The following is a 10,931-nucleotide window of genomic DNA, read 5'->3' on the forward strand; positions in this document are numbered from 1 at the left end:
CTCTTACTTTTTACACGAGCTTCTATACCTCCTTTCCACCCTTTCTTTTCCCTTTTATTTTGCATATGCACAATTAATCGCCTTTGTGTGCACACACATTGCACATACACATTTTGACCCCCCCTTTCGCCAGTTTTTCCCACTCTCAAGCACGCCACATCACGACATCCACCCCCGCCAAACGGCACATCCTCTGGTATGTGCCAAGAATGGCGGGCTAAGGGTGGTCAATAGTTCATTTCCTCCTCCTCATTGACCCCGTGGCTTGTTGTTTGCTCGCCTTTATCTTCGTCAAGGTCATCGAGGGTTGGCTCCTTGTCGTGTCACTTTTTGAAGATTTTAACCCGCTTCTTGGCTATTGGTATAGCCAGCTTAGTCCCATCGAGTTCAGCGAGATGGTAGGTAGCATTATTGTTTGCACTCGTTACCAAGTACGGCCCGAACCATCGTACAGGGGTGCGGTAGTCGCTGCATGGCTCAAGCATATACTGAAGGATCTGGGCGTACTTATCAAAGATCTGATTCGCCTATACTGCGATAACATGAGCAACATCTACTTAGCGCGGAACCCCCGTATTTCACGCGCATACTAAGCATATCGAAGTGCACTGCCACTTCATCCGCGAGCACGTACAAGCCGGAGAAATCAATCTACAACATATCAGTATGCACCTCTAGGTTGGTGATAGTTTTACGAAGGCCTTAGGAGTCGATAAGCTTGGGCTATTCGCATCGGACCTTGGTCTCACGACATCCACATTGTCAAGCTTGAGGGGGAGTACTACAGGCGACATGGACGTAACACAGAACGATACGTGAGTACGCAACACGTAGTTAATTGAATCGAGCACAAACCCGAAAAGCCGGACAATCCAGTTCGAGGATTACGAATGCCAGAAGCCGGATTCCGAAGACCGAACCGAAACAACTTTTCGACAGATGGAAGTTGTGTTCGAAGGGACGTGTTGAGAGTCGAACTCAACTTCCCATAGTAATAGGTTTCACACTAGCTCATGGACATACTAGGCTAGTTTTGTAAATAGTAGAAAGGGCACTTACCCTAGTTTAGTTGGTATTTAAACCAACCCCTTGTAACTTAGTTACTGCTGGAAGTATTTTGATTAATGTAATATACAGTCTTTTATCTCTGTCTTAAGCTCTCTCTCTCTCTCTCTCTCTCTCTCTCTCTGTTTTGCCTTACGTGCATACAGACACTCACTCACTCACTCCCTCAATTATCTTCCACTGCATTACACCACCAGGTCCATTTATTTACATATATTAATAAGCATCAAGTTACAAAAATACTCATGATGAGGTATATATAGATCTCATGTGCAAGGGTGCACATGTGTGAGGAGAATATAGGTACAAGGATGTAAGTCCTATATTAAATGAACTTGGTAGTGGAGGATCTAGGATGTATCCCCACTTACGTACAAGTACAAGATCCTCAACACACTAACTAGATTATATCTAGGTAATTACTAAGTTACACGGTTAACTAAAGGACTAAACATAGTTGAGCTTGATATCTCGACAAATGTATTAACAAAAAGAATAAGGTTACAATAATATGTTGAAGACTTGCAATGAACTCGAATGGTTCATTAACATTCAACAGCATGTATATAGTATGGTTTGGACACATGCATGCTATCTACCTTGCATGCATGCAAAAATGCCACTTGGGATGTTAGAAGCATGAGTTTTGGAATTGTGCATAGTGATATTTCAATTATATTATAATTTACCTTAATGGTTAAGGTTACATGTATGTTTTGAGGTTATGGGTTCAAATTTTGCCATGTTTTTAGACTTGTGGTACATGTTCATAACATTATTCCTTACAAGATACACAAGTCACAATGCATGAACATGACTCAGCTTATTCGGGGATATTGATGATGAAATTCATCGACAAGTTATGTGCCATTAGTGAGATTCTTAGGAGACTCTCTTGTTCAATCAGCAAGTGTATAACCTAACCAACCAACAGAAGAATATAATTCGCTGCCCACAATTTTTTAGTTCAAAATGGTTTCCACCTCATATTATGGACCTTCATCAAGCTCAATAGGAGGTGAAGGAGGAGCAACATGAGGTTCCATAAGTATTGACAAATACAATTAATATGGAGTGACCTTAGATAACCAAGATCTAGAATAAGAGGGGGGTTAGGGTTTAAAGGCTTTACAGAATACATTTGGAAATAGCCTTTCAAAATCAGAAGATTCCCCCCTCTCAAGTCAATGTTAAGGTTCAAGAAAGCCTTCTAGTTTTGTCAAATGAATGTCTCGGCTACTTTTAGTTGCATTCAAATAACAATCCAAGGTAAGCAATCACACTTCAATCTTGGTTCATTTCTATGGATCATCTCACAGCAATGATCTTCCCATTCTTGAGGAACAAATCTTCATCTCTGATGATGACCCAGTGGTGGTATGGGTACCTTGGAAGTTGCAGATGAGCTCCTCTTTTGTTTGGAGCTTCCATGGACATTGAAGATGATGCTTACAAGGCCTTTCACCCTCTGCCAACATGCGAAGAACTCAGGGAGAAACGAAGAAACGCCTCCATGTTTTTGAACAGACAATGCAAGAAGGGATTCTTCCAGAGAAGCTTGCTTTTCTTGATGTCGTCTCTGCGTGCGCAATCCATGGAGACATTAGAAGTGGTAAACAGAAGCGTGGACATGATGTTCTTGGAAAATACCCGACGGACCATAGGGTCTTTACTCGCATTGCGAAACAGGTACACACACAAATTCTTGCCACCAAGTATGCTTTTGATGATGTGGTGAATACAGCCCTTCTAAATATGAATGGAAAGCTTAACATGTTGGATAGTGCCTCGGTAACCTTCGATATGATGTCCATCCGGGATGTCGTGGCTTGGACAGCCATTATCTCAGTCTATGCTCAACAAGGGAAGTGTATGAAGGCCCTTCAGCTTCATTTCCAAATGATGGAGGAGTGTGTGTTTGCAGATGAAATTTCCTTTGTTGGCATTCTTGTTGCATGTGCTTCTGCAGCTTCTGAGAGAGAATGCCGAAGGATCCATGTCGGTGTTCTGACTGTTAATCATGAAAAGAATGTCACAATTGGAACTGCTCTAGTTAACATGTATGGTAAATTGGGCCTCCTAGACATGGCTTTAGAGGTATTTGATACAATACTTGCACGGAATGTTTTAACTTGGAGTGCTTTGATCGGCATTCATGTTCAGCATGACCAAAGGAAGAAAGCTCTTCAGACCTTCAATAATATGAGAGAGCAAGGAGTTTTGCCAAATGGTATTAGCTTTATCAATGTCGTGGGTGCATGTATCGATGAAGAAGATATATGCAGGGGAAAGCAGATTCATGTCCACACACTGTCCAGTGGATACGAGATGAACATTTCCCTTGGCAATAGTCTTGTCAATATGTATAGTAAATGTGGCTCATTCAAGGATGCGTGTAGTTTATTCGAGGAACTCTCTGACAAGGATATTGTATCATTTACCACAATGATTGCAGCATCTGTGTCCCATAAGAAGGTTGAAAAAGCCTTTGAGATTATTACTCAAATACTAATGAGTGGAAATACACCTGATCCCATTGCGTTTGCCTCCATTCTTGAAACTTGCACTAATCTTTCTACGTGTTCTGAGGGTAGAGTTACTCATGCATTTGTTATTGAATGTGGATATGATTTAGGCGTGGTATTATCAAATATTCTGGTCAATCTATATGGAAAATATCAGAAATTTGAAGAAGCACAAAACTTGTTTGAAAGAATGCCACTGCGAGATAGAATTTCATGGAACTGCATCATCGGCATGTATGCCCAACAAGGGTGGGTTTGGGAAGTTCTTCAGGTGTTCCGAAGGATGCACCAGGAAGAAATCCCTGACAAAATCACGTACATTAGCATTATGAGTGCTTTCACAGGCGATATAGCCCTGGCTTACGGTAAACAGATTCATGTACAGATTTTATGTGCCCAATCTGAGATAATTGATGCAAGCGTCGAAACAGCTCTTATCAGTATGTATGGAAGATGTGGTAACATCGAGTATGCTGAGAGGGTGTTTAGTGAGGTTCAAGCTCGAGATTTAGTGGTATGGACTGCTTTTTCTGCGATATATGCCCATTACAAGATGGGTCACGTGGCCCTACAACTGTTTAATAGGATGCTTCTGGAATGCTTTATTCCAGATCAGGGTTGTTGTGTAAGCTTCCTGTCGGCATTTTCTATTTCCAAAGGTAAGCAGATGCATGCTTGTCTTTTGTATACCGCACTTGCGGCAGACATTACTGTTAACAATGCTCTCTTGAACATGTATGGTAAGTGTGGTGGTGTTGAAGATGCTGAAAGAATGTTCGACAACATGAGCGAGTGTGACTCGGTTTCATGGAATGTGTTACTTTCAGTTTACAATCTTCATGGTCGAACCACTCAGTTAGTGAATAAAATGCTAAGCAGAGGTTGCATGCCTGATATCATCACTTGGACAAGTTGGCTTACATCATGTGCGGAGGAATCAGACCTCATTGAAGGAAAGAAGGTGCATACCAGTGTTATTAACAGTGGACACACAATAGACACTGTTGTAACAATAGCTCTTATTTCCTTATACGGAAGATGTGGTGATTTAGAAACTGCGAGAAAGATGTTTCATAGTCTCGAAACTCGGACTCCAGTTTCATGGAATGCCATGATTGCAGTGTATGCACAGCACGGGCTAGGGCAAGAGGCATTAAACGCTTTCAAACAAATGCTAATTGAAAATGTAAAGCCAGATGAAATCACATTCACTAGTGTCCTAGCTGCATGTAGTCACGATGGACTCCTTCTTGAGGGTTGTCTCATTTTTTCATTGATCATTGGTAATAATGCTACATCACCATCTGCCGATCATTTCTCATGCATAATCGATCTTCTTGGTAGAATAGGAAGATTGGATGAAGCAGAGAATCTAATCAATGCTTTACCAATAGAGGATGTCACACCCTTATATTTCCTTGCATTACTTGGCTCATGTAGGTACCAAAGTGACGTGGAGCGAGGAGAGCGTGCTGCACAACAAGCCTTTGAATTGGATTCAGAAATTCCTGCCTCATATGTTCTTTTATCAAACCTATATGTTCATGCCAACTATGATACCACCATACCAAATATCGGTATTGAATGTACACATTAACTTTCACCAATCAAAGATGAGTCATCTAGTGATACATATTATTATCCTTCAACTCAAGGTAGATCCAGAACAATGCAACCAACCTTTTATCTCTAATTCTCTAACTGTAAGATACACTTCTGAAAGTGGTGTATGTTTTAACTTACGAGTAATTAGGAGTTAATGAAGGATAGTGTAGGTCTACTAGATATTGGACAATTGTAGTTTGAACATAGACATTAGCATTCACATGTATATATACTATAAAGAGGTGGCTACCTTTTTGAATGGTACCCTCGGGCATTATTCTTTATTATCTAATCATGTCCTCCGTATTGTATGTCATTACATGCCCTTGTGTGTGATATGAGATGTCTTTGCACCTCTAGCATGGCTTGTATATAATGAAATCAAGGCCTTTTCAAGCTTATACATTGACTGTGTGTAAAACTCAAATGTCGTTAACATAATTGTGTTGTAAAACTTGTGTATGTGAAATAAAACTTGTGGGTTAAATCTCAACAATAGGTTTGATATTGTGCTCACATCCTAAAACCTCTATAGTTGAGATCATGCACACACTTTTTGCTAATAATACATTCAAGTTCACATCCATTCAAATTAAACACATGTTTCACAACAAAATAGTTGACAGAAACAATAAAAGTGACATAAAATAAGGTATGTGGAGATTTGTTTTGTAGGAGAGAGAGAGTGCGTGTGTGCTCTATGTAAATCAGATAGTATAGAGTAATTTAGTTTTAAGAGTTAATGTCCAGCATATTGACCATCATAGTTAAGACTTGGAACAATCTTGAAACAATCTTGAAAAGAAAAAGGTGTTGGACATGCACATGTTTTGCAAAGCAGCTATGGCCTAGGAAAAACAAGGTCAACTATTGGTTCCACCATCACTAAATTTTATTATTTTGGGAGCTATGAAACATAGTTCCAATTTTGTAATGTACATACAATAGAAGTATTTGTGTTATAGGAGAGAAAGTGGTCTCGTGATTGTGAAGACATGGATGATCTTACCTTGAAATTGTGTATGCTCTAATTGCGGCATTTATGTTTGCATTTCAAAGGTTCATTTGGTCAAGATTGTGCTTGTATATCTGCTCTAGAAGTAAGATTAGGGTGAAGCTTGCATCATGCATGGACACAATTGTGGTATCATATATATTAACATGTACACCCCCTTGTACATGCATTCAAGTGCTAACCTAGGCCCACAATGTGCATGATCATGCCATGTCCATATATTTGACTATTAATGTCCTCACAATGCCTTTCATGGTACCTAACATTTCACACTAGTTTTAGTTCTAAGATGGTAATGCGCTTTCGTGTTTTGTATGTTTCACATCCTTCACTAAAACGGATAAATCCGTGTTTTTGTGAATCTTGGAAAGTGTAAATGGCAATGTGTCAATATAAAACTCTTCCAAAGTTCTCAACACATGGACCTAAAACACCAAACTCGTTGCAGAGTGATGCTTTTGGCTTTCTTCATTGTGAAATGATTATGTAGGACATGGGCCTAGAAGATAGAATTAACTTCATAAACATTTCTTCTTTATTTTAGTTACATTATTGCCTTGATTTTGTGTTGAGAAAACAAACCTTAATTGTATTATTTTGTATGTTGATATTGTGGAAATGATAGTATTGTCATTTTCAAAATTGTCGATCGCGTGGCAATAAATAATATAACCAATTGTATATTATATCTCAAAAAGGAAGTGATGATGTCACACTTAATAAGGTAAACTAAGAGTGAAACTGTCAATTCTAATTTTTTTTACCCAAAACACAAACACCTATTAATTCACCATCATGCAAGAATTTGATTTACGTCACTTGAATAATATCCCAACTTTGTATTTGGATTGGTTTTTGCACGTAATAGATTAGGGTGTTGCATGTATTCCATGGCATCAAATATTACTTTTCTATTCCAAATGGAGATTTCAATAAGATGGCAAGTTTTTTTGGAAAAAAAAAAAGAAAAAGAAAAAAAGAAAGATGGCAAGTTGACATTCGGTTTACTAAAATATGGCATTACACGCAAAGCACAATTTCATGCATTTCCCTAATACTTGACCTTATAATAATGACTTTGGGTAGAGGTAAGATTTACTATTGAGATAGAAAGTAGGGTACCCTTTAGATATTGGAAATACTATAAAAATGGTGGACCTTGATAACCTTAATAATCTTTAGCTTAGATTTATGTCGTAATCTTTTCTTTTTTCTTTTCTTTTGGGGGGCCGGGGGTGGGTGGGGTAGGGGGAGACAAGAAACAAGTGGTCTAACCAAGGCTATTAAATGCAAAATTTAATAGCCTGTTTTGTTCGTATCAAGATGCCTAGAGTCATAATGGGTAAATAATTCGAGAACGTCTGAGTTCAACGTTCCAATGCTCGATGCTTGTTTTGTTCGTATCAAGATGCCTAGAGTCATAATGGGTAAATAATTCGAGAACGTCTGAGTTCAACGTTCCAATGCTCGATGAGACATGGCTCATATTGTTAGCAATTCTTGGTTCTAGTCATGAATAGATTGATGTAAAGGTTTTGCATAATCTTGACTAGGCAATTCATTTTCTTAAAGACTAAAAGAAATTGCACTCAAAGAAACCCAAGCAACCACATGTCACATAGAACTTGTCAAAAATATCACGAAATTGTGTACATATGAAAAAAAGTGATTGATTTTTTTGAGGCTTGCTTCTTTGAAATCAAGGTTCTAGATGTCATACAATGTTGTTGGTCTTGTGGTTGAATAGTGATCTAATAGATATTTAATATATCTTATATTTTGTTGGAATAGTAGGCTCTTTTAGGAACATATTTAAGGCTTCCCTTGTCTTTGTGTGTGACTAGAGTTCGTAGGTGGGTTGGGTGTGTGTTTGTGTTGTAAGTCTCCATAAATGTGGAACTAAGGGTGAAAGGTAATAGTAGGTGTGAAGTCTAGAATCATGATCGAACCTAGGCTTGGATAGTTAATGCCAAATAGCTATGGTTGTCACTATTGCTACATAGGCACAACAACCCCAAGGGTTTTGCAAGTTCAATGCCCACTTCCACGGAACACCACTACGCCTTTGCTTGGTGACCCCCCTTTCAACTTCCGATCATGAGTATGAGGTTGCAGCAAGTTTGGACTCCAATTTCAAGCATAACAAACTAGATGATGTGATAGAATGGTTAGTACGCGAGAGAGCCCACCAAGAATGTGCGGAATAGTGCTCGGCCACAACCGAGTCTTACTCACTCAATGAAGAAAATAGAAAATAGAAATGAGACAACACAGGATGTTAACGTGGAAAACCCTAAAGGGGAAAACCACGGGAGCCCACAGTTCCTACTATCACTATAAGAGGAATGACACAATGGGAGACTCGAAGGCAATGACCCCGAGCTCTGTCTTCACCAACTGGCGGTTACAACAAAAAAAACTTTCTGTATCTCTCTCTCTCCTCTCTGTGTCTATATAACAATATCTCTACATGCATCATCATAGATGTGATTGCCCTAAGTCATATTTATACTTATATGATTTTAGGACTATTTACAAATATGGCCATGATAGGCACACTAGGAACATATTTACAGATATGTTCCTGGATCTAGTTCACACTAGATCCATTTGGATACCTTCCGGTTCCTTCCTTCGGCTCGCTCGATCCGGCTCCTCCGGATCCCATTAGGAGGGACCGAATTCCCAACAAGAATCTTGCTAATGCCACAACTATTTATGAAAATTTTCATTATGGATGGCATTCCAATAAGTTTTCTTGGGGCTTGTGGAACTATACCTAATTGTTGCCATTGTATCATGTCACACAATAAACATGCATGATTGCCAAGTGCCACACGCTAACACATTGTAGGCAATTGGCAATCACATGTGCAAGCTAGGTGACGAGCATGCATGAGTTCAACATTATTATACACAAATTTTATTTTTGGGGTTTGATCATTGCAGTTCAATGTCGATCTCTGGCACATTCTTGTAAATCTTGTCCCTTTGCACATTATCCAAATTCCATATTTAGCTTTGTACTCACTTTCTTTTTCTTCTTAGTTTCAACCTTGTCAAATTGCATATCGTGTTTACAATTCAATAATTGGGTCTCAATCGAATTTTCACCATGACATATGTCAAATCTATTCACGTCAACATAATTTTAACAATATTCTTCTTAGGAACGTATTAATACTTCAAAGGAAATGCTAGAAACCTAGAGCAAACGACAAAGACAATATAAGAAGAACGAAAAAGTCTAAATGCAAATCATGTTGAATAAATATTAAGGACAAATATAAATGGTTTTCTTCGATGCGAGTCATGCACACAATACAAAAAAGATCAACAATTAGAAGTTGACGATGTTACAAGGAAACATTTATGTATCAATCAATGGTTGAGAAATAGATTGCTCCACACTTTGAATTGAGCAAGTGCCCAATATATAGTATATTAAAAGAAAGTCAATAGATCATTTATTGATAGATGGCCATGGACATGTACCTAAATGTAGTCCACTCCGTCCAACCTTTAAATGCATATGTGTATTGCCAAAGCACCAAACATTACACATCCAAGTGGGGTACTTCCTATCTTAGAAATGTCAAATCAAATTTTTATAATCTTTGTAGTAACATCAAAGGGTATCAAGTGTGTCATAATATATGCCAGCAACGACTTGCTCTTTCATAGTTCATTATAGGGATTATTCCATAACAATCGCCCAATAAATCATCAAGACTTGCTTACCCCTCGCTTGCGGGCGATATACGGGGGACACAACATTTTTGAAGCACAAGTCAACAACGGGTAGCCACTGGCACAAAAAGGTTGCGAGTCATGGAGTGGGTCAAATTGGGTGTGCATCATGTTGTGCATCGACGAATTGACGACTATTATTCAGGTTCGGGTGAAGAATGGTCAAGTTTTTGGTGAAAGTTCCAACTTTGCCGCATCACCAAGGCATCGCCTACGATAAAAGACAACATCGTGTTCTCGTGTTGATGCGAGTTGCTTTGAGGTTCTTTCATATGTTGGTAGCCGAACTTCGTTACTCCCTCGAACAGTCCCAACACACTATGGGCTCGATGATGGTGACGGCGAACCTCCAAAGAACAAGAGAAGAGGTCAAAGGAGAGGTATTTTGTATGATATACATATAATATGGTTGCTCCATCCCCCATCTCTTTTATCTATGTTCTGGCTTGCCACATCACGACTGTTAGTTCTATTATTATTTCTCCCTCGGCTGCTATTTGATGAGGCTAGTTGTATTTCCCCTAGAGTATAGTCTCCCATCTATATACACTCGATGAGACCATATTGGCGTTCCATTCCATTTTCTACACTCTCACATCTATATGTACACTCGGGAGACCAATATCGGCGTTCCATTCCATTTTCTTTACTCTCACATCTATATACACTCGGGAAGACCATATCGGCGTTCCATTCCATGTTCTTGCTTGAAGTGAATCGGACGAATAGATGATGCCATGTAGTTAGTTGACACATATAGAGGACCACAAAGAGGGACATTATGTAGTGTGACTTCTGAATGGGGAGGGAAGGTCCGGGTCTGGGTCCGGGTCCTGGTCCGGGTTCGGGTTCGGGTTCGGGGTCGGGTTCGGGTTCGGGTTCGGGTCCGTGCAAAGTCAATGGGTGGTCCATGGGGTCCGACCAACATTAGCTGCCAAAAAAACATACAAAATGTAGTCTGCAGGACTCTT

General features: G+C 39.3%; 1 protein-coding gene across 1 annotated transcript; it reads left to right on the top strand.

Moving 5' to 3' along the window:
* Window positions 1–2,320: 2,320 nt before the first annotated feature.
* LOC147862053 (pentatricopeptide repeat-containing protein At3g53360, mitochondrial-like) lies at window positions 2,321–5,504 on the top strand. Its single transcript, XM_087322901.1, has one exon. The coding sequence runs from the start codon at window positions 2,542–2,544 to the stop codon at window positions 5,185–5,187; it is 2,646 nt and encodes an 881-aa protein (XP_087179027.1). The 5' UTR covers window positions 2,321–2,541; the 3' UTR covers window positions 5,188–5,504.
* The last annotated feature ends 5,427 nt before the right edge of the window (window positions 5,505–10,931 follow it).

Source organism: Azolla caroliniana, unplaced genomic scaffold (genome assembly GCF_043228905.1).
Source record: "Azolla caroliniana isolate FFs.n. ecotype wild unplaced genomic scaffold, voAzoCaro1.0.p SCAF_7, whole genome shotgun sequence".
Taxonomy (NCBI): Eukaryota; Viridiplantae; Streptophyta; class Polypodiopsida; order Salviniales; family Salviniaceae; genus Azolla; species Azolla caroliniana.